The sequence below is a fragment of the Daphnia carinata genome, chromosome 8, assembly GCF_022539665.2.
Source record: "Daphnia carinata strain CSIRO-1 chromosome 8, CSIRO_AGI_Dcar_HiC_V3, whole genome shotgun sequence".
NCBI lineage: Eukaryota > Metazoa > Arthropoda > Branchiopoda > Diplostraca > Daphniidae > Daphnia > Daphnia carinata.
Genome location: NC_081338.1, coordinates 6,418,916 through 6,442,004, shown reverse-complemented (window position 1 = coordinate 6,442,004; position 23,089 = coordinate 6,418,916). Strand labels below are relative to the sequence as shown.

The 23,089-nt window shown below is 40.0% G+C and overlaps 3 protein-coding genes across 4 annotated transcripts; all 3 read right to left on the bottom strand.

Moving 5' to 3' along the window:
- Positions 1-1,154: 1,154 nt before the first annotated feature.
- Positions 1,155-11,575, bottom strand: LOC130700363 (recombining binding protein suppressor of hairless-like). 2 transcript variants are annotated; one of them, XM_059496495.1, is made up of 10 exons: positions 11,341-11,575; positions 5,772-6,059; positions 5,367-5,706; positions 3,830-4,094; positions 3,408-3,744; positions 3,147-3,321; positions 2,934-3,071; positions 2,436-2,845; positions 1,547-1,732; positions 1,155-1,454 (listed from the first exon to the last, which is right to left on the bottom strand). In XM_059496495.1, exons 1-10 carry the CDS (start codon positions 11,365-11,367, stop codon positions 1,224-1,226), a joined length of 2,397 nt encoding a protein of 798 aa, XP_059352478.1. In that variant the 5' UTR covers positions 11,368-11,575; the 3' UTR covers positions 1,155-1,223. The 2 variants fall into 2 exon arrangements, with proteins under 2 accessions (XP_059352478.1, XP_057378389.1); XM_057522406.2 differs by lacking the exon at positions 11,341-11,575 and adding an exon at positions 8,293-8,403.
- Positions 11,576-16,657: 5,082 nt separating this feature from the next.
- LOC130700365 (serine/threonine-protein kinase PLK1-like) lies at positions 16,658-19,480 on the bottom strand. Its single transcript, XM_057522408.2, has 10 exons — positions 19,177-19,480; positions 18,879-19,103; positions 18,599-18,816; positions 18,426-18,521; positions 18,214-18,369; positions 17,961-18,148; positions 17,741-17,899; positions 17,516-17,669; positions 17,205-17,451; positions 16,658-17,139 (listed from the first exon to the last, which is right to left on the bottom strand). Exons 1-10 carry the CDS (start codon positions 19,270-19,272, stop codon positions 16,924-16,926), a joined length of 1,755 nt encoding a protein of 584 aa, XP_057378391.1. The 5' UTR covers positions 19,273-19,480; the 3' UTR covers positions 16,658-16,923.
- Positions 19,481-19,827: 347 nt separating this feature from the next.
- On the bottom strand, positions 19,828-21,223 carry LOC130700372 (putative tRNA (cytidine(32)/guanosine(34)-2'-O)-methyltransferase). The gene is made up of 5 exons (XM_057522418.2): positions 20,996-21,223; positions 20,681-20,932; positions 20,407-20,616; positions 20,136-20,337; positions 19,828-20,060 (listed from the first exon to the last, which is right to left on the bottom strand). The coding sequence occupies exons 1-5, from the start codon at positions 21,114-21,116 to the stop codon at positions 19,934-19,936; spliced, it is 912 nt and encodes a 303-aa protein (XP_057378401.1). The 5' UTR covers positions 21,117-21,223; the 3' UTR covers positions 19,828-19,933.
- Between the last annotated feature and the right edge of the window lie 1,866 nt (positions 21,224-23,089).

Sequence of the window (23,089 nt, the reverse complement as noted above, 5' to 3'; positions counted from 1 at the left end):
TCAAACTAAAAACATCGTTGCGCAACACTTGTACAAAATAAAATCAGGGAACTAAAAAAAAAAAAAAAATGAAAGGATTACATTACAAACATTCCCATCCTCATTTTTTTCCCTATAAGTAAACGACACATGTTTTTTTTTTTCACCGAGCCCGGGAATCACGAACTAAAAGAGAACAAAAAATGGGGGAGGGGAACCACAAATTTCTCCTTTTCTTTTGTTTGTCAGAAAAGAAAAAGACCGTAGTATGTCGAAATTGCAAATAATTATAATTAATTAATTAATAATAATGGTATATAAAAAAAAAAACCACGAAAGTAAAAACATTTTCGCGAGGAAATAAAAAAAAAAAAGAAGATTACAATTCTCAATTTCTTTTTTTTTTTTTTTTCCATCCGCACGATCTAATCCTTCCGGAATAAAGCCCATGCCCTTTCAAAAAAAAAGGGGGAGGCGTTCCATTACGAAAAAAAAAAAATAATAATAAAAACAGGCCAACAAAATACTTGATTAGGAAGAGAGACACACGTCGCCACATCAATTCAAACTGTACCCAAAAAATCACATTCCAAAATAAAAACGAATATTTCGAAATTTTCCAAAATAATAAAAAATGAGGGGAAATATTTTCTTATTTAAAAAAAAAAAATTACGTTTTTTTTTTTTTTTTTTGCTCAAAACGACGATCGCAACGTAAAAAAAAACAAAAAAAAAACAACAGCTTTTTCGTTCATTACATAAGACGGAACAAGTGCGTCAAACTTGTTGGAACTACAGTTTAATACGAGAGATTATGATTCATATTTTTTTTTCTTGCTTTTTTTTCTTAATGTTACTGGAATAATACGACGTACAAAACAAATGAAAAAACAGTTCCCATTATTTGTTTGTTTTTGTTTTTTTCCGTTCGTTTTGTTCTATCGTTTCACAAATTGGAGAAAGGGGTTATATGTCTACTATATCCAACCACCAAAGCTGAGAGCCATTGAAAATATGAAAACAAAATAAAAATCGTAGATTCACATCGATTATCACTGGAAACCAGTCGGTCAGGTAAATTATTATTATAATTTTTTTTTTTAATTGTTAAAAGAGAATTCGTTTCCCCAGCCAAATCAAAACACCTTTTTCTTTTTTTTTTGGAATTTCTAGAGTTTTTAAAATTAAAAAAAAAAAAAAAAAACCGTCTAAAACTGACGTGTCTCCCGTTTGATGTTTGAATTTCACATTGGCTGATGATGTTGTTGTTGTTGTTGCGGCTGTTGTTGATGATGCATGTGTTGGTTATCGTAACCGAGTGCCATCGGATTGACGGCATTACTCGAACCGCCACCTCGTTGAAGCACTTCCTGAGCTGGCGGGCAATGCGGCCTCGGTCCCGGCTCAGGTGTGTACGTAAAGGTCAACCGTGTGGCGTAGATGACACCGTCACTCCTCACCAACGAAATAGGAACCTTTAAAAAAAAAAAAAAAAAAAAAAAAAAAAAAAAAAAAAAATAAAAATTTAATATAAAATCTCTAAAAATAGAAAATGTATTTATTTTACCTGTGTCGGTCCGCGGACCCACTGCCAGCCGGAACGGAAGGCTGAAATGTCCGGTACGACGCACAGCATGGACTCTTCGCAGCGGAACATGGTTTCAGCTTCAACGTCGCCGAACCATACTTTTAAATTGGGTGTCAAATTCTCGCCCATCAGTTCCAACATGGCCACGTCTCCACCGCCGTTCAACTGAAAATAAAAATTCCATTTAAAAAAAAAAAAAAAAAAAAAAAATGCAATAGCGGATTGTTTGTTCACTTAATAATAATCATAATAATAAAAAGACAGACAGGACCACGAAATGAATTAAAAAAAAAAAAAAGACACAAAAAAATAAATAAATTTAGAAATTGGCGTTCCGCATTGTTGGCCGTCATCCCGTGTTGATTGTAGTGGTCGGTGGTCAACCGTCAGCGAACTGGTCAACGATATAACAAAATCCGTGGGAAACGAGTGTGCCGCGGGAGTAGCGGACGCGCGCACACAAATAAAACAAAACAAATCGCTCGCATAGTTTTCCCGTGGGAACGCATTCGCCACCCACCCACCTCCCCCTCCCTTGAAAATTGGGATAATATAAAGAAACAAGAAAACCCTGAAGACGAAAGGAAGGAAGGAAGGAAAGAAACAACACCTCTGTCAACATTGCGCCTTGCATCGGCCTCGAGCGTGAGAAGGTCCGTCTACTATTCTCACGCCTATTTCCTCTCCCCTCCCTCATCAGTTCCATTTTTTTTTTGACCAATGTCATCCCAAAACACATTTTTAAAAATATTTTTGCTTCTTTCTTGTTTTATTATTATTTTCTAAGACGTTAAATAATTAAAACTTGCACCCCCCCCCGTTTCTTTCAATGCTGGACCCAAATAGAGAGAAAGAGAAAGAAACTCACGTGTAACGAGTGGACGATGGGGACGGGCGTGACTGGATTGCGGACCGGGCCCATACCCTCGTAAAACTGGTACTCGGCCTTGTCGGTGCTGATGATGGTCCAGGCGGCTCCGTCGTTGATCATTTCCTTGTTGGGCTCCTTAGGGCACGGCGTCGCCTGGAACTGGATGATGCGCTCCTGGCTGAGGCAGAGGTACATGCGCTCAGTGTCCTTCATGTAGAAGGCGCACTTGTGCAACTGTGAAACGGGATCGTCAGCATCCAGGACGGCCATCTGCTTGTCCACTTTGCGGATGATGAGCCGGGGAAGGGCCATGCCCGTGACGCTGCACACTAGTTTCACCGTGCTGCCGTAATGGATGTAGCCGTCGCGTACGGTGAATTCCTCCGACTCGGATTCACTGTCATCCACTGCGTTTCAACACGTCCATCAATTTAAAAAAAAAAATATTCGATTTTAAAATTCATATAAATAATAAAGAAGGGGAGGGAATCTTACATAAATGGATGGTGAAAGCGCCCCACTGAGTGGAACTGGCGTGGAAATTGTTGTTGTCGACGTGCAGGTAACGCGTGCTCACCGTCTGGGAGCGTAGCCGGTTGAATAGGGCCACTTTGGTTCCGCTGGCGATGCACACTGCGAAATTAAATGAATCAGATGAGTAAATAAAAAATCTAAAAATAAAAAATAAAAAATAAAAAAACGACTTACAATCGGCGTTCTTGAGTGACTGCTTCTTCTTGGACGGTTTGGAGATGACTTTGATGCGTTTACTGTGGAAGACGCCAATATCCTGGCCGTTGCCATAAAACATTTTGACAGAGAGCATAAAATGTTTGCGTTTGTCCGAGTCGGAGATGAAAAGTGTCTTTGCGGCGCAATAACTCTGCTCAAAACGAACGTTTAATTATTATTTTTTTTTTTTACTTTAAATCAATTCAAAAGAGCTTCAAAATTTCTCAATTGATTTACTTTGCCGTTGAGGTCGAGTTGTTGCATATCCTGATCAGAGTTGCCGATACCGATGAAGGCGCACAACTGCGAGGCGGCTTCGGCCTCGGCGGGTGAGGCGCCATTAGCGGCGGCTTCACGCTGGATGGCCTCGCGCCTCCGCCGCCATCCGTCGCCGTAGAGGTAAATACAAGGCGGCGGGCAAAAGAAGCGTTTCTCATTGCCGTAGGATTTCTGGGCCACTTTGGCGTGCAGAATCACCACCACCATGTCGCCGTGCTCTTGCAGGTAGCGCATCATGGCCTCTCGCGTCAACCGCTGCTCCTTTGTTCCGCCCCGATACGCTGACCCGGTCGGCCTAATTTTTTTTTTTTTTTCACGATAAATAGAGACGTTCATCTTTTGTTTTGTTTTTTGTATTTTAAAAGGTGAACAATATATACCCGTATCGGTCGATGGGGACGGGCGGCGACGGAGTAGAGAGCGGCGACGGCGGAGTCTGCAGAGTCGGAGCCATGGCCGAACCGGGATGCGCCAGGGCGTAAGGGTTATGGTGTTGCTGTTGTTGTTGTTGACCTCCTTGTTGTTGTTGGAGATGATGATGCTGCTGTTGCTGATTGAGCAAATGTCCGCTCAGATCGGCCGACGCTCCAATCACCTTGTCCGGTGGAGTCAACGAGCCCGGAATCAATCCGCTCGTACCCACAACTATTTATTTGAATTAAATTTACATTTTTGAAACAAATGTTTTTCTTTTGATTTCGAAAGCTTTGCAAAGACATTATCCTTTGAGCGCAAACTGAAGGCAGGGGGGGGGAAATCCTCAAAAAAAATGAATAAGCCCTTCCGGAATGTTTAAAGCGAAGGGATAATACGACCCCCCAAATAACAAAAAAAAAATATAAAATCAATTCTTTATTTATTTATTTTTTTTTTTTCAATTCTTATTTCTCTTCTATTTGTCCAAAGAAAAAGAGCGTGTGTAGGGCGATCGACGTCGAGAAAAAGCCGTGGGAAACGGAGCAGTGGGTGCTGCACAAGATTAGACACAACACAAGTCGGGCACATTGCCATGTCCTCCTCTTCTACGCAATCCCCTCCCCCCCCCCCCACTCGAAAAAAAAAAAAAGAAGAAAGAATCCAACTCCGGCTGCAACAATTCGCACATGCATACACAAACACATAAAAAAAGAAAGACAAAAAGAAAGACTTTTCTTACGCGATGCATTTTACATTAGCTTCCATACTGTTTTTAAATGTCCCGCCTTTCCTAATTCTAACCTCCCCTTTCAATCATCCAAATTCATTATTTTTCGTATTTAAAAGAAGCGAAAAAATGATGACATTTCTTTCTTATTACTTCCTCTATGTTACTATCCGGTTGAAAATCATTTCTTTCTTTTCTTTTTTTTTTTTTTTCTGTTGGACAAGAACGAACGTTACCAGTCCAGACACAGACATGGAGGAGGGATAGTCAGAGAGAGAGAGAGAGAGAGAGCGGATCAACGACACCTGCAAACGCCCGGTTGAGTTCCCACGCTTGGCTATATTTCGATGTTGCGGATGGAAGAGGAGAAGAAGGAGGACGAGACAAAAGGGACGGGTGGGGTGTTTGGGGTGCAAAACCAAAAGGGTGGGCTTACGAGTGTGTGTGTATACACATTGGGGATAGGAGTATACACACACACACACACACACAGACGTACAAAGTTATATAGAAATATGGAACAGTTATTCAATGCAAAATGCATTTGCCTCCCCCTACTCTTTCTACCGATAAATCGATCGCCCACTCCTACACCTACCCCCTCACCGTGAAAACACTTCCCCGCAAAATCGATATCCAACACATGGTGACCGTCCTTTTTTTTTTTTTCGGTTATAAGAGGGGGGAGGGAGGCACCGTGACCGATCTACCCTACACCCTTCCATTAAAACAAAACAAAAAAAAAAAAATATATATATATATCTATGTTTTACCGGAATCGGGGATGCCCAGCGATAGGCTGAGTCCGTTGGGTTTGTAAGTGTCACTGGCACTGCGCCTCTGACTGGACGATGCTCCAGCCGCGTTCGAATGCGCGCTGTTGTAATCGGCGGCCGAAAGGCCGTAGAAAGCGGCCGACGCAGAAACGGCCGGGTTCGGTGGTCGTTGCTGCGAATTCGATAAATCCACCGGATGCTGTTCAGTCGGAGTAAACTGTCGCTGTTGTTGTTGTTGTTGTTGCTGCTGTTGTTGTTGAGGCTGGCTAATGTTGTACGACGATGGCGCATGAGAAGGACTCAATAATTCCGTCATCACCTGCCCTCCACCCACAGACTGAAAAATTAAAGATGGAATTTTAATTTAAATACGAAGCGATTGAAAAAACGATCGTGTTCCACCTGTCCGTAATAAGCGGCATGTTGTTGTTGTTGCTGCTGTTGGTGGTGGTGATGATGTTGTTGTTGTTGCTGCTGATGGTGATGAGGAGAGTAGGGATCGTGCGAGTTGGACCAAACGTCCACGTCGCCGCCGCTTCCGTGTCCCACACCGACGACAGTCGAGCCGGATGAGCCGACCGTGCCGGCCACAGATGTCACGGCCGCGCTGCTGTTCACACCTCCAATCAAATCCGATTCGCGGCTGTGTTGAGCTTCGTAACCGCCACTCAAACTAAACCCGTAATGGGCCTACAATTTTTTCCAAATCAAACACATTTAAAATTTCATTTCAAATAGGCACCACCCACCCCCCCCCCATACAACTCACCAAAGGCTTAGCCAAAGGCATCACTTAAATCAACGTTTAAATAATTCAAATCTTAAAATTGTCTTTAAAAAAAAAAAAAAATGAAACTGTGTCAAACGCGCACACAACTAAGACAACAAATGACGACACATTTTTTTTTTCTTTCGATTGGGCTGCACACACACACACACACACACACACACACGTCTTGAACTTAAAGATAATGCGATAAGAACATCGGACTAGTAGCTCGGTTGCAGTGCTACTGTCCTACCCGTTACACAGTCAGTTGTTATTTCACACTTGACCCGATGAAGGGAAGCAAAAATTATTATTTTTTTTTTTTTTTCGAACGATTTTCGTGACGTGCGCATTGCGACTCCCCCCCCCCCCCCATCCCCTTTCTCCCGAGCGTCGACAGGTGCGCCGGTTCCCACACGCTTTTCTGCTCTCGACCCACTCTCACCCCCCCCCCTCACTGTTTATTCTCCACCCACTTTGGCTATGTATACATAGAGAATGACGTCGCTAGAAAAAAAAATAATAAATATGAACTTAAATAACAATATTCTAATTCATTTGAAATAATTTTAATTTAAAAAAAAAAAAAAGAAAAATTGGTTGAAATATTTTACCGCTGGATGGAGGATAGTCCTATGAAAACGAGCGTTTCGCACAAGAACATTTCACTTCAAAAAATAAAATAGGGATGGGGGGGGGGGGGAGATGAGGGTGTTGGGACTATTTGTCTTGAAGTGACCGATTCCCACAGTCTCCGACAGGCAAATGAAGTCGGTGGCCTTCCCGTGTCTGGCTATCCCAGCGCTCTCTACCCCCCACAAAAGTTTGAAGGTTTCAAAGCCGAGGGATCAAATGACCTTTTTCATTTTTAAAAGAGGGCTATCTTCCCTACCCTCTCTCTAAAAGAACAAATTGTTTTTTTTTTGGTGCTTGTTCCAGTACGAAATACACACACATCGTTTTACTATTTTGTTTTTGTTTCCTCCCCCCCCCCCTTTTTGAATGGCCACAGGCGGTTCCCACACTCTCTCTTAACTCTTTTTGTTATCCATCATTTGCAAATTAATTTCAGTTTCAAAAATTCTTGACCACACCCAAAAATCTTCCTTTAAAAAAAAAAAAAATGCAAATTGCAAATTGATATATTCATTTTTAAATATTTTTGAAACAAGAGAATAAGACGGGGGGGGGGGGGGGGGGGAAACGAAAGCCGATCTCTGTAATCCAGAGCCAACAGTGTAACACGAATCGATTTACTTTCGTTTAAAGCGACACAACTATTATAGAACTCGGTTGCTGGGCAAAAAAAAAAAAAACCCAGGGGGAAGGAGGAACTCGATGGAATGTCCATTCAAATCCTCCTCCCCCACCACCCATATAGGGAGAGAGAGTTCGGGGGTTCGTGGGAAAGAATTTGGCCGTCTGGGAAAAAGAAAAAAAAAAAATGGAAACTACCCCGAGTAGTAGTAGAACAGTAGTCAATTGCCATAACCTTTCTCCTTTTTTTTGAAAACGTCATGTATTAAATGACCTCTTTTTATTTTTTTTAGCTCCGGGGGCGGCTACATCCTTCCGCCCTGCTGTTTTTTACAACTACTTTGTGTGTGTGTGTGTGTGTGCGGCTCTTATTTACAAACAAGAAAGTTTTCTTTCTGTTCCCACAGGCTCACACACATGGATGTAAATAAAAACTAGCGCGCCAAAATTCAAATGTTTTCAAAAACTTCCTTGTTTCGTTTTTTTTTTTTTTGAGGAAAAAAAAAAAAAAAAAGGACGAGATGTGTTGCGTGAAATGAGGGGAACGGACAGGAAACGATCGGGATTAGCGACCGAAAAGCCGTAAAAAACAAAAACAAATCGGCTATTGCCTATACAGCGCAATCATCACGATTGTTGACACAAAGTCGGCTTCTCCTTTCGAATTCTGTCACACGGTTGCACCCGCTGTACGTCGTTCAGTTCGGCACCTTATCATCCCATCGATAATCTTCGCATAAATTTCTTATCACACACACACACACACACACACACACAAAAAGGCCCGAAAATCGTTTGATAATTGCCGCCAAAACAAAAATCTTCTTCCATTTTTTTTTTGTCAAAAGATGTTGGGTAAATGATATTGAAAAAAAAAAAAAAAAAAAAATTAAATACCCAAGTATCAGCGAGCGGACTACGCGCGCTCGGTGTGTAAGGCTCCGCATCCAGTTCCATTGAGCTGGGCGCAACGTCCGGCATTTTGAAATTCAAACAACAAAAATTCGTTTTTCTAACGACGCAAACGACACACGCCAACTTGTAAATTCAAAAACAAAATGTTCCACTTAATCACGAACGCATGTCAAAAACTCGCATAGGGAACACACAAAAAACAAAAAACAATTCACGTTGACGCTGAGCCACTGTACAAGACGTGCTGATTCTAGTCCAACCGTCGTGCAACTAAAAATGTAAAATATAAAAAAAAAAAAACAACAACTCGGTTGTTGTATAGCCAAACGACGGCGGGCTGCCCCCGTTTTGTGGTGATGCCTCCACCTAGGGTGGAGTCGGGGGAGGGTGCTGGTACTTCGGTGTATGTGCGCAGCTGTACACCTCTGTGCCTGCATTTTGCCCATCGAAAAACGGACGCGGAGGGTGGTTGAAAAGCGTCATAGGGTGGGGGAGGTTCTCTTTTGTGTTCTTTCATACACCCTCCTCCCCCCCCCCCTCTGATAGATTTTCATGCAATCTGCTCGAAAGGTAATCTCTCCCTCCCTTTTTATATGAATAATTCCCAACTGATTTTCTTTTTTAAATTTGAAATTTATTAATTCGATTTTTTTGATTCGAAATGAATAAGAAATCCGATAACGAAAAATCATTTCGAAATTCAGGGAAACCCACACCAATCAGATAATTTGGAATAAATCTCACCCCCCCCCCCCCCCCCACTTATTTTGAATAATGCCCCCAAACTCTTTTTGAAGTGCCAACACATCAAGGGCGTGTTCTTTTATTGAACACACATACGCTAGTAAGGAAGGGGGGGGTTTACTCTTTACATAAAAAAACGTTAGCTTTTTTTTTTTTCAACTGGTAATGACCCCCCCCCCCCCGTTCTTCTTCCACCTCCTCCAACAAAAAAAAAAGAAGAAGAAGAGGCATAGCGCGGAGTTAAAGGGGAAGTTTTGAAACGCGAGCATAACGTGGGAACTCATTTTTCTCGTGTGTGTTTTGTCCTTTAGCAACAAGTAGCCAAAAAAAAAACAAATGAAAGAATCCCTTTAGAAAAATGACGTCACATACGTGCGGTAACACGCGGGACGAACAAATTCAGTCCTTCCGCAAAAGGTAACAAAAATAGGAAGAAGAAACCGATGGGAACGAAAGCTCCTACAACTGAAAAAAAACTAAAAAATAAAAAATATCAAATAAAAAAAAAAAAAAAAGAAGGAGATATAATAAAAAAAAAAAGGTTTTCCCGCCGACGCAATGTGTGAGAACGACGTCGGAGTCGAGCATCCACGGAAAGGAGACACACACACACACACAAAGTGGGGTGTTGAAAACCCGCTTCCTCCACCTTTCCTTTTTTTTTTTTTTTTTTTTTTGGTACTCAACTGTGAAGCTCCGCCTTCGTTCTAATTCCCCCCCCCCCCCACTCATTTAAAAAAAAAAAAAGAAAATCAAATTTATTTGAACGAAAAAAATTAATGGTCAACATTTTGAAAATGTAAAAAACCCAAAAAAAAACTTTAAATCATCGGCAATGAAATAAATAAAAAAAAAGATTAGCCCCACCAGTTGCAAAAATGGCGCTGCCGAATCATCGAGGTACAAGAGAGAGAGAGAGGCCGTGAGAACAGAATGGCAACAAGTAGAACGACTGCGCTCGTCAAGAGGTCAGAGAGGTGCCAGGAGTTGAACACAAAAAAAAAAGGGACCTGTTGTTGGGGTCGTCGACGAGGTCAGTGTCACCTGTACCTTCACGTTACACGTATGTTTATTGCGACGCAGTAACTCACAACAAACATCACGGGCTACCCTTTTTTTTCCCCTTTAATTTCCGTGAACGTGGGAGCGTGAACCTGCGTCGGCAAATGTTCATTCGCTTTTTCTTAAACTATATATACATTTTTTTTTTCAACTTAACGTTTTAACGTACACCGATCAAATTTCTTCAATTGGATCTCAATTGGATGTGTGTTACGTCATAGGGACGTGAAAGACTATATAGAAAGCGTGGGAATAAGGAAAACAAACAAAACAAAACACAAATTTCATCATCTAGAAACAAGACAAACAAAAACTATTTTTCCCTGATTGACACTACTCTCCCCCCCCCCCCCTCGATTTGAATTGTTTTTAAATGATCCAATCAAATTATTGGAGATTATTCGTGGGAAATCAAAACGCATGTTTTTAGGGTGGATCTTATTTGCAAGAGGGGGGTGTAGATTACAAAAAAAAAAAAAAGACAGGGGGGGGGAGGATGTTATACAATAGTTCACGAACTATTGACGACGTCGTATAAACACGTAAAAATGGGGGGGGAGAAAATTCGAAAACGCGTCGTTTATTAAAGGGCGTCGGCGTCCGATTCCCACGCACGTACCTTTCCCTTTAAACCAAATGGACAAAGCCAATTTCTATTTTTTTTTCGGAAACAAACACGTAAAATATGTGAGCCATTGCAAAAGAAGGTAATTTTATAGGAACAAAAAGTTAGAGAGTTACTCGCTGTAGGCTAACCAAACAATCAACGGGGGCCACCCAAAAGGCCTAAAATGGCCGAAATAAAAAAAAAAAAAGGGAAAATCTTTAAAATTCTATCCATTCACAGGCTAATATACGTAATTTTTAAGTGAAATCTAACACAATCGTGAGAGTCGAATTTCAACAACTTGTACCCAATTCTGCAAAAACAAATTCCCTAATCGCCGACGCCATTCTTTTTTTTTTATTTAAAGAACGCATTTTAAAAAAAAAATGAATAAATCAAAAGGAAAACCTCCTTTTTTTTTGGAGAGGTTCACACACTGGTCACGGTGTGATGATTTTTGAGTTGTCCTACGCTCGACTAAGCGACCACCAACTCCAATCACGAAAGGATGTAACCCACAAAAAAAAAAAAAAGGATTCTCCGAGCATCAAATTTCATTCAAAAACACACACAAACAAACTCGCATTCAAAAAAAAGGGATTCTTCTTAATTTTTACCTGTGTGTCGAGGTAGGCATCGTTCATTCTTTTCACACACACTTAAAAAAAAAGATAAATAAAGCCAAAATATGTCGCGTCTATGAGGTCGGGACGGAAGTAGGAACTCGATCGAAGTCTTTGCGTATATCAGATGTCAAATGCGCAAGATGTTTTCAACACTGTTCGAAAGGCCTTTGCGCAGAGGCATCACACACAACTTGGAACTTTAAAAAAATACAAAGATAAAAATTGTTCCAGGATTTTTTTTTTTTTTTTCGGCAAACAAACACAAAAAAAAAACGGAGGAACGACGAAATGGTAGAACCGTCAATGGCGGATCGGCCGATTGTATTGTCTGTCGAGTCGATTCATTCCGCCGGATAATAGCGCAGAGACTCTCGAGTCACGCCGAGAATCGATCGACCGCACAGGCGGGGGGGGGGGGGGGGGGGGGAGGGAAGGCGGATACAAAAAAAAAAGAAATGAATTAAGAAAAAAAAAAGAGATCGTGAGTCGGGACGACGGCGACGCCGTAGCGTCGTCGGGAGGGGCGTGCGATGGTTGGGTTGACGACAGCCAATGGACGTTCGGTCGTTTCTGATTGGCTCTGGCTATAATCACGCTACCTGCGGGATTGCGAACGGGACGAACCGCCTCTTACAAAGCCCTCCCCACATCCCCCAAAAAAAAAAAAAAAAAAATGCATGTCATCATTAACAAGTCGGGACCGACGACTCTTCCAAGGCCCTCTGCCCTTGCTCATCATGGCATTCCGTCAAGGTCCATCGGACCTGCAGCCAACATCTTCCGGTACCTGCCCTTACATATTCTTATTTGAATCAAATTGAAATGCGCTTAAACGGACGGGGGGGGGGGGAAAGATTGAATGTTTCACAACGAGGGTGAATCGAAAACTAAGACAACAATTGCTCCTTTGAGTTCCTATTCCCTACAGGTACGAAGCCTATATAAAAAGAAAAAAAAAAAGAAAGGCAAACGATTCGCACGGATATGCATCATCAATTCGAGGACAACATAAGCCCATCGACAAGGACATGGTCATATCTAAAATGGATGACCGAAGGCCGAATTCCACTTGAACAACTAACGACATTAAATCATTACTTTTAAATGAATTTTTATCAAACTAAAAATTTCATTTCTCTTTCCTGCTCATTTCAATTAAAATCAAATGGTTCAGACGAGGAAATTTAATCGTAAAACAATAAAAGATCAAATGCAGATATATACCTTCGAAAATGTCTTTCATTGTCTACGACCGGTTATCAGCGACAAGGTTGTCTTCATATAAAGGCAACGACCCCATCGAAAGGTTGTCCATGTGAACAAAACTTCGCTCTCGAATATGAACACACGAAATAAACGTTTGAAACATTTAAAAACAAAAATTGACAGCTGATTTAGAAATCGTTCCGTTACGCGCGTTCGTATCGCCACAGTCCGCGAATTTAAATTCTCAAAGGCAATTTTCAATCATTAAAATAAATAAATAAGAAAAAAGAAACGAACGATCTTGTCGCTTTTTCTTTCATTCCCTTTAAGAAAAAAAAATAAAAAATAAATAAATAAAACGCGAACAAGAAAATACGGGAGCAATTGTGTGTGTGTGTGTGGCATTGGAAAGGTCCCTATGCGCCAACGTTACGTGCGTCGGGACGCGTGTGGGAACGTCGGCATGATGAGCCTCTCACACACAAACTCGGCAAACTTCCGGTCTTTTCCATCCATCCTCTCTTCTTGTGCTGCACATGCACAACAAAACGTAAGTCGTTCGCTTCGTCTCGTAACTCCGCAACGACGAGACCTTTTTTTTTTTCTTTCGTGTAAAAATCGAATAACAACGCACGCACACCGTTGCCGTTTTTTTTTTCTTTCGAAATGATTTGAAATCAAAATTTAAAAAAAAAAAAAAAAAATTCTTATCGGATTTATTCGGCATATTGCAACCGATTGACCGCAATGACAACGCAACAACGGATCGATGTTTTCTTAATCACCCGTATGACTTTCTCACGATGGCCCTGGCTTGGCCCAGCAAACGAACGTGAAAAAAAGAAACAGTTTTTTTTTTTTTTGAAAACGAGGCGCGTCATCTGCATGCGTTCGTATACTAAATATAGGAAATAGTTACGATATTTAATAATAATAAAAAAAAAAATCCTCCCTTTTTTTTTTTTCTTCTGGTGTTTTCGCTTTTGTTTATTAATGGACGACCGCAAAGACGGAGGCCGCCGATGAACGACCGAGAAAATGTTATAATGTCAGAGACTCGTGGGAAGCGCGAGGATGCTTTCACACCAATCAAACAAGAATTTTTTTTAAAAAAAAAAGGAAAATTCTTACCCTCCCCCTCCCAATTTCGGGATTTTTTCTTTTTATTTCCTTCCGTTTAATTATTGATGATCCAAGAAAATTACCAATATAGAAATGAAATTTTTTTAAATTGATTATCGAGAGGAAATCAGCAGGATATTTTTCGGACCTAAAATGGCGTCGACGTCCTTCCCATACGAAAAAAAAAAAAACGACCCAAAGCAAAAATTTGTTTTTAAAAGGGGTCACCCCTCGCACATGGCACGTGACAACGGTCATTTTCGAAATATTGGCTCGTGTCCATTCATCACATCCTGGAGAATTCCAGGTGTTGTCGCAGACGTGCGGAGGGTCAGCAAGACACACAAAATCTTGAATGGATAAACTACTCGAGTTTGCGACAATGATCGTTTCTCCCCCAAGTACAACAGCTGTTACCATTTTCTCCAACGTGTGCGCCGCTTGGGTCCCTTTTTGACTCTCTCTCGAATAGAAAACAAATTCTTTTTTTTTTTTTCTTCCATGGCGGTTTTTTAATAAGTAGGAGATCGAGATTTTCTATTTTTTTTTTTTCCCCACAAAAAAGGTTTTTAATATCGTATGGATCCATTATTTAAGAAGAAGAATAAAAAGAAGGGCCGACAACCGGAACAGTGACAATGTTAGTTGACCGTTTTTCTCTTCAATGGCTTTTTGATTCTCACAAAAGAATAATTGGCACTTAGGCAATGAAGTTTTATGACCACCTTATGATGTAATAACGTTTTTCGAAAAACAAAAACGGAATGCTTTGTCTCGTGTTTTTTTTTGCGTACCATCTTTCGAAAACGGCAATAAAAAGATCACCACTGCAGACTCTCTACTGTTTTAAAAAATGGAGTGTTGGCCGATGAATCGGGTTAAGAATGAAGAAGAAAACGGTAACCGCAGCTCAACAAAAAAAAAATCTAAAATGTTGGCTTTCACACGAATATTCATTCACGGTGAGCAGAGGGTTCCCTTGTATGTGTATGTCTTTTTTATTTGATTCATTTTTTTTTTACGGCCTCCAGACATTCCCTCTTTGCTGAGCATTTTCCTATATGATCGAATCATTCAATCGTGTAAGAAGTTCGTCGTCACCTTAATGATCCGTTGCGCCTCCTCCTTTATTGGCTCTTTATTACTCTTTGTACAAAAGGACCACACATATTAAAAAGAAAAATCGAATGTTCGTCTTCTTTCTAATTTGTGTGTTTTTTTTTTTTCTTTTAATTTAACGAGTCTTTATGGTTTGTGTGCGCACAGCTGATCAACGTCTTTTTCCCACTTGTTTGTTGCTGGCGAAATATAATGATAATAAAAAAAATTTGGGGCTCCATTCCGGCATTAAACACCGGGATGGTGTGTGAAGCAGTCGCGACAATCTAAAACTAATAAGACAACGTAGATATACAGTTTGTTGGGGAATTTGTGGAGAGGGCCTGAATCAAAATATTTTAATTACAAGAGGGACGGTGTGGAGAATACCACAATCACAATTGGATATTTTCTACTACATGTGGGTGTTTCCGAATCCTTGTGTGTGTGTGTCTGTGTAAGTCCTGGACAATAAACCTCAGCTTATTTACTGGTGGCATAAAACTATCATGGACGACTGAGTGTTTAGTTTTCGCTGAGCCCACCCCACAGTTTCAAATGGCTCCACCACCTTGTGGGAATCCTTAAGACTACCTGGTTACCATGTTTCACCAAAACTGCATCATCATTCAAATACCTACTGCAGACTGTTAAAGAAGCAGGCAATAAAAATTGAAAGGCCAACACTCACATTAAGGTGGAGAACCGCAGCCAAGGTTTCTCGAATGTTTCCATGCAACAAAGCTCAGTCCCGATGTTGATCCAGCTGATTGCAGAGACAATCCTTGCACCTGATAATTGTTTAATAAGATAAAATTAGAAAAGCCAAGTGACGCGAATATAGAGTTGATCGACTTCAGATAGCGCGACCTGTTACAAGAAAAGGCGCCAAGCCAGAACAAGTTAGTTAGACACGTGATGGTGCTGTATCTCTCACCAAGTTTAAATCAAATCATGTGTCATTTTCTCACGCATGCAACCAAGCGGTTTGGGAAAACGGTACAAGCAGTTTTAAATTCAATTACCGTACAATTCACGTTTACAAACAATGCAATGCAACAGATGCACACAAGCAAAAACTGCTAGGGGCGTCTGTACAAATGCCTCGGCCAGTCGTTGCCACACTCACCAAAATAGTAACACCAAGATTATATTTAAAAACAGATTTCGATGGTCTGTTCGAAAGAAACAACAGAAAAAAGTACTCACATGTCTCCAGTTTTCTCATTTGTGTATAATTACATGGTTCTGACCATAGCGGTTGATTGAAATTTTGAATTACGACAAATGGGACTGAAGAATCGAGACCAGCAGTCGTTTATAACAAGTTTAGTTAAGCACAGTATGCTGCTTCATGCATGAAAAACGTGGGAAAATCGGTCGCTGTAATGGCTGCTAATGCTGGCTGCCATGTTGTCCATTTACATTCAAATCTCGTTGGGCAGCACAATTTAGTTTAATCAGGTATATTTCAAAATTGCCTCTTTGCACCTGTTAAATTTTACATATAAATTCCACAATTTTTTATTAATTTTATCTCAAGGATTTTCATGCCAAGGCTTTTTGTTTTAATACACCGTTTCCAATATTGGTCTTGTGTGGTCCACTGAATACATGGCCGCCTCATAATAACGCGGCATATGTGACAATGGATGAAGCCATGTGAAAAATCAGAAACGACCATAACCATCAAACTATTTTGTTTTTGAAATCAACCACGACAATGGTCAACCACAATATCACCACTATTTATATTTTTCGAAAACGAATGCTCGAACGCTATTTTAAACGATTAGCTACTTCAAACAAAGAGCTATTCAAATCCATTATTTTGAAAGCGATACAGCTCTCAGACGGAAGTAAAAAAAAAGAGGCAGAAATATCGTTAAAAGAAACTACATGTATTATCTCGAGTAAAAGCATTTCGGGGGTTTAGTTTACCTACCATTTCTAACACGAAAACCGTAAAATGGGAAAGAGAATATGAAGGAAGAATTGGGACAACTAATGATTCAATTTCACCTTTTAAGAACATCTGAAGGCAGTTTCATCTTTTAAAAAACGAATATGAAAATTTGTATGTTTAAAAAAAATTGGGAGGGATATTTTAGCGCATTTACACATTAAAAAAAGTATTTACAATCAAAATCACTTGGCACGGATACCATTCTGTGATTTAGGAGCTAAAAGAAATGAAATTTTCTCGCGGACGTATTCGAGTCGTTGAAGCAAATCGTTCGAGCATCCATACTGGGCAAGAGATGTGAGACGGAATGTTCGGAAATTTTTCTCTTCATCGATTACTGAAACGGCTCCCATCAACGGACACAGGATGATTTTAACGTGATCTCGGAAGTAATTGACCTATCCGAATAATAACACAAATTAATAGGTTTTAACCACAAAATTATTTGCGTTTTTCTTCTTACCTGTAGAGTGCCGTTGGTGAGGTGCATAACAACCGCCCGTGACGTGCGGAACCATTGCCGCAGGAAAGGTAAGCGAATGAGTTCATCACCTTCTCTCGGCGGGACTGAACCACCAGCCTTGATCAAGTTTTCTTGCATGTAGGATCGGAAATATGCCAACAATTTCATCTTTTTCTCCAACGGAGGAGGATAACAATCCAGAGTGTGGTACTTTTCAACACCATCGCGTTCAACGTACTGAATAGCTCTGAAAAAATCCACCAATCAGTTTTAATCTTTCATTTCAATTGCAAAAATGAAGCAAGACTTACTTTCCATCGACGTGCAGTAATAATTTGGTGAGATCGTTAAAAATAACACCAATTGTATCGTCACTCAATTGATATCCGAAACCATACTTGTCCGAGTAGTCAACCCATTTAGAAACCCATACCATTGGGATGGCAGCTGGGTCTTCGGCTTCGTCTGAAGGAAGATTAAGAATTGATTATGAAATTTGTCCTTTTTTTAGTAGCAAACAATCACAAAAACTGTACCCATAAGGATTGGAACCTTTTCAGACGGTTTCGCAACGAATAACTTTTGAAGCTGTTGTTGCAAGTCACGCAAGAGTTGCTGTGGTGATGGTCCGGATGGGACTGCTGGAAACGGAGTATCAGCAGTGGCTGGGGAAGTAACGGGTTCGCCTTTAACGCCTATAGTGAATAATCGAGTTTTTTAAATGTGTGGAATAATTTGAATTACAAGTCAAAGTACCTTGGACTTCATTGGATATAAGTGGAGACTCTCGATTTATTTCACCAAGTGGACGACGGACGGCAATTATACTGGTACTGAGACGAGGATCAAATCGAGGTGGCATAGTTAGACAAGACAAAGGCAGGCGCGAAGGCATGTAACCCTGGGTCATAAAGTCGTCGTTCAAAACTTGATCTACGTTCGGACTGTAAAGAAAAAAGCTCAGTTTAGTACTTCATTAATTTTGTGAGGGAAAACCTGAAAGACTAACCGGCTGCTAGGGTCTGCTCGAAGCATGCTCGTGATAAGATTACGAGCCAGTGGCCCGATGCGAGATGGGACATGGTACTCGTTTTTCTTGATTTTAGAGTACGTGTCTTTTAGTGTCTGGGTTTCAAACGGCGGATGTCCAACCAACAAAGTATACCTGCAACGGTAAAGGTGAATACACTGGAACATTGAATAGCAAAACCAATTACTTACAAAATACATCCCATAGACCAGATGTCTACTTCAAAACTATGGCCTTTCTTGCACAACACTTCAGGTGCAATATAGTTTGGTGTTCCACACAAAGTCCTGCCAACAACAAAAAGGTAATAATGTTGTACTTAGTTGGATAATACACCTTAAACACAAACAATAATTGAACATACTTCTTCCTTTCACCATCATAATCTAACTTAGTTGCAAGGCCAAAATCTCCTATTTTCAATTCCATGTTCTCATTGAGGAAAAGATTTCCCAATTTCAAGTCCCTGTGGATGATCTTGTTTTCATGAAGATGCTTTACACCTAGCAACAACTGGTGCATGAAACAGCGAGCTTCAGGTTCCGTGATTGCCTTTCTCCTTTTGTGCAACTCCATGAGACTCTACAACAACATCTCCTCTGTAATGATAGGCATTTAATAAATATGAGGCAATATCCATTTACCCTCCGTTTGCATAATTCCAAAACAATGAAAACAAAGTTGGTGTCTTCAAAAAAACTGTGAAAACCGACAACATGCTTGTGTTGCAGCGCACGGTGAATTGAAATCTCTTGGGCCATCTTATCCTTCTGATGAGGCTTTTGCAAGAGCTGCTTGGAAACTATTTTGCCAGCATAGACCATGTTGGTAGCACTGTCTGTAAGCTCATAGCATTTAGCAAAACCACCCTAGTAAATGACACAAATTGAATCCAATCAGCCATAAGTACTAAAAACATTATACTAAAATCGTTCTCTTTACCTTTCCAAGAAATTTTCCTCTCACGTAACGTTTTTTTGTGGTGGGGTCCAGAAGAATATCTGGGATGATTTCTGGTTCCCCTGGCTTGGAACTCATTTTCGAAATCTCGTGATTAAAAGTGGCAGTTTAAACTACAATAAGATTAAGAGAAATATAAAAATTGCTGTCTTGTTTCTATCAAAGACACAATGCTTGTAAAATTGCTAAGAGGAATTGGCGGTTAAAAATTTTCGGGAGCAACGGTCAGCATGACCGACTATGCTCGTTCGAGGAAGGCTTTTAACAGTTGACGGAAGCAACATTCAAATTTTTTAGGCTCCAATCCTGCAAATAGTCCAACGGTTTGGAATGCAGCATTGCCAGGTATACAAATGCGCTGCCTGGAATGTGGTTATTTTTGTAGTTATCGTTATTTATCGGTTTTCTTTTCTTTTTACTCGCTTTTTTTCATTTTTTCCTATTTGTTTTTTTTTGTAAACAAACAGTATATTTGAATTTTTGAGTTTTCACAATATTTAGGCAGTAATCCCTGTGTGAAGACATGATTCCTTATACGTTCTCAAAGGAAATGCACGAGAAAAATCTATTTCATGTTATTCTTACGGAGCTTTCAGTCTTCATCGAGTTGTGTTTGCTTTAGATGGTTTTTATTTCACTGATTTAGTTATAATAAAGATAACACCGAACAGCAAGTTGAACTCGGCAGCATGGGAAGCTGAACTTTTTAAAGTTTAACATACTTATAGTAGATGGACTACTATTCCTTCAGTTCAAGAGATTCAAATTTAGTTAGCTGATCCATTGCAGGTTTTGCCAATTGGTCCTGTTTTTTTATACAAACCGCTTCATGATATGGGGGATTGATGGGCATCTGCGTTGGTGGCCTAAAAGGTAGCAACAGAAGTTTGAAAGGTAAGAAAGAGTTAGCATCCTACAGCAGTGACTGCTGTCTTTATTACCTGAATTTATATTCTGCATCCAAAGGATAGCTCATATCAGAGTCATATGCACTAAGATCACCACATGCCAAAAAAGGCACAATCACTCTGTTCGGCCCTTCCCATTCATTCCAGTCACAATACTGATGATCCAAAAGTGGATTCGACATGTTTGGGATATAGCCACTTGGCGGAGAATAATTTTGGCAAACAACAAAGGCTTCTGCAAACAGGAGAACTAAGTTAAATACTGCTGTTGAAAGGTAATTAGTTTTTCAGATCACCAACACACCTATACTGGAATTTCTGGAACTTGTTGGTTTGGCCACAGTCACTTTTGGGAAAAATATCCTCAGTTGTGAATAGAGCAGTGTTACATCCCTTCCCCTGAAGATTTTTGCAACAAAAACTCCACCATCTTTAAGAACATGGGTGGTAATGTTTAAGGCTGCAAGAAGTAGTTGGGCTTGGACATATTCATCTATGTCATGCAGTCCAGTAACTAAGAAAATGAAAATAACTTTCAGGAAAAAAATTGAGGAAAGAATTTAAAGATGATACCATACCATCTGGTGCACCATCACAGACAACTAAATCTGCTTTTTCACCCTCGAAATGTTGGATAATCTTTTCTGCTGTTGATAGCTGAGTGATGTCACCTTGAATCTGGATTACACCTGGTAAAGGTGCCATAGCTTGCAAATCCACAGCCACAATTTTTGCACTAGGACTATCCTCCTCTTTATTATGCAACTTTCTAGTTAGGACTTGACTCCAACTGCCTGGAGCCGCACACAGGTCAACAGCATTTTTAACACCTTAGAAATAATAGCAGAAGTGAAACATTACAATTACATACAAAGTTTTCAACGGCGGTATACCTTCAAATATATGAAATTCTTCGTCGATTTGCAGCAATTTAAAAGCGGAACGGGCTCTCCAACCTTCTTCCTTAGCCAACCTGTAATACACATCTCGTTTATCCTTAGAGGTTTTCCCCATTATTGACAGTATGCTAAAGGTCAGGGCAGATCCAAATACGTTTGTAATATATTGTAGTTTTTACGTTGCGCAACAGAATTGACAGCAGGAGTTAAGAAAGAAAAACAAACGAAATAACAGCAGACGACACCAATACGCAACTGAGGCGACATTGCGAATTCGCTGTATACTTGAACCTGAAGCTGAGTTGCGTAATTAAAAAAACCGCCATTTTGAAAAATTACAGTTTAATTGGTTTAATAGATATTAGTGATGAAATAACTAGTAATGGTTACGCATGTAAGATTAAAAAACTTTAAACTTAATACTTAAGAAAGATAACATTAGTTTTATCAAACAGTTGAGTTGTTGCTTTATTCATATTCATTTTATTCTTGTCTCTCAAAATGAAAAATCATAATAGAATTTTAGGCTACCGTCGATGGGTATTGTGAGATTTCGTTACATCACAAATGGATACCTACACCGAACCACAAGCAGCATCAGTTAAGTTTGATGAAAAAGAAATGTTAAAACCAAAAATAAAATGAGAATACCTTTTGAAATATATGGGAAAAATATTTTTCAATGCAATATTAAATTAAGGAGTTAAGATGAATCTACCAAATATAAAAATCAGTAGAAAACGCAACTTTTTCATGTTATACTGAATTGATTAGGAAGACGTTGCTATAAAGTCAAATCGCAACCAAATGATAGCCACGAGTTGCCAATTTTAATAGCATCAATTAAACCAAAATGGATCTTACGTTTTTCGAATATGTTATTCGCCACTTACTACAACCAGAATTCATGGCTAGAGTCTTTGTTCTTATCTACTGCATATTTTGGGGCAAATTCATCCGCGATGTGCTGGATACAATTTTCCTTGTACCAAAAAAGAATAGTGTCAACGAAGTGCATACCGGACCGGACCTACAGGCTGATGAACCATCTGTTTCAAAGAAAAAAGAACCGTCGGATAAGTGTAAATCAGAAGTGATCAACGTTACTAAGAAAAGCCGTGGGCCCGAATTAAAATCTGACATTTCTCTACGCGATTACGAATTTGCCAAAGAAAAATTAAAGAATTACAAGATGGATTTGGCTAGGACAAATAGAGCTTTAACCAAAGCGAAAGAAGAACTAAGCGCATACAAAGATATGTGGATAGAACCAAAGCGCCAAACCTCGCCGAAATGTATCGCAGAAAAAGTTGAAAACGATTTAAAAATCAACGAAGACCCTGATGTTTTTGTTGAGAACGATCAAGTATTGATTGAACCAGACAAAATTCCGATTGCATCAATATTATCTGCAGATACGACACCGTCAAATACGGAAAATCAACTGGCAGAAGCATCAAATGCTGAAGTCCTAAATGGTCAAGTCGTTAGAACTGAATTATACGAACAAGAAAGAGCCGACTATACGGCCAAGATTGAACGATTGAAACAAGAGTGTGATGATGCTAAAACAAAACTACGGAAAATCGATGAACTATGCGAGACTGCCTTGCTAATTACAACCCAGGCCAAAAACAAATTTGCAGCAGATGCAGCTTTTGCTAAGAGATGGGCCGAAAAAGAGCTAAGGAACAAAAAGATGGCAAGGTTTGGAACTGCGAAAACCCCCCAATCAAATAACCCTGAATTACCTAAAATAGTTAAAAATTCAGAAGCAGTTGTCGGCCCTTCAACAACGGAATTGGAGAAAGCGATTCCCCTGCCAGTTTCAAAGCAAATTCGCATTCTAATCAACACAGTTCCAGTAGACATGGCTATTGATACCCGTTGTAGATTTTCGTGCATTAACAAGTCTCTATGGCAAAAGATGGGCGAACCTGAATTACTTCCCATCCGTTTCGATGAATGGTTTGGTAATCAAGTGTCACGGCGCGGTTTAACCGATGTTCTACGCGGGAAGAAAATCAAGTACAAGTTGGATTTTATGGATGTGATGGGCTACTTCATCGCCAGAGCAAAAGTTGGCAA

Excerpts from the sequence above, each read along its gene's own strand:
- LOC130700365 (XM_057522408.2), bottom strand. The coding sequence starts at position 19,272 with ATGAGTTCCAAGCCAGGGGAACCAGAAATCATCCCAGATATTCTTCTG. Across the intron at positions 17,670-17,740 it reads AAAGGTTCCAATCCTTATGG|ACGAAGCCGAAGACCCAGCT; the intron begins GTACAGTTTTTG and ends ATCTTCCTTCAG. Across the intron at positions 17,140-17,204 it reads TCACCAACGGCACTCTACAG|GTCAATTACTTCCGAGATCA; the intron begins GTAAGAAGAAAA and ends TTATTCGGATAG.
- LOC130700363 (XM_057522406.2), bottom strand. The coding sequence starts at position 8,376 with ATGCCGGACGTTGCGCCCAGCTCAATGGAACTGGATGCGGAGCCTTAC. Across the intron at positions 3,745-3,829 it reads GTCCCCATCGACCGATACGG|GCCGACCGGGTCAGCGTATC; the intron begins GTATATATTGTT and ends AAAAAAAATTAG. Across the intron at positions 1,733-2,435 it reads CCATCGTCCACTCGTTACAC|TTGAACGGCGGTGGAGACGT; the intron begins GTGAGTTTCTTT and ends TTTTATTTTCAG.
- LOC130700372 (XM_057522418.2), bottom strand. The coding sequence starts at position 21,116 with ATGGGGAAAACCTCTAAGGATAAACGAGATGTGTATTACAGGTTGGCT. Across the intron at positions 20,933-20,995 it reads AGAATTTCATATATTTGAAG|GTGTTAAAAATGCTGTTGAC; the intron begins GTATACCGCCGT and ends ATTATTTCTAAG. Across the intron at positions 20,617-20,680 it reads CTGTGATGGTGCACCAGATG|TTACTGGACTGCATGACATA; the intron begins GTATGGTATCAT and ends TCATTTTCTTAG.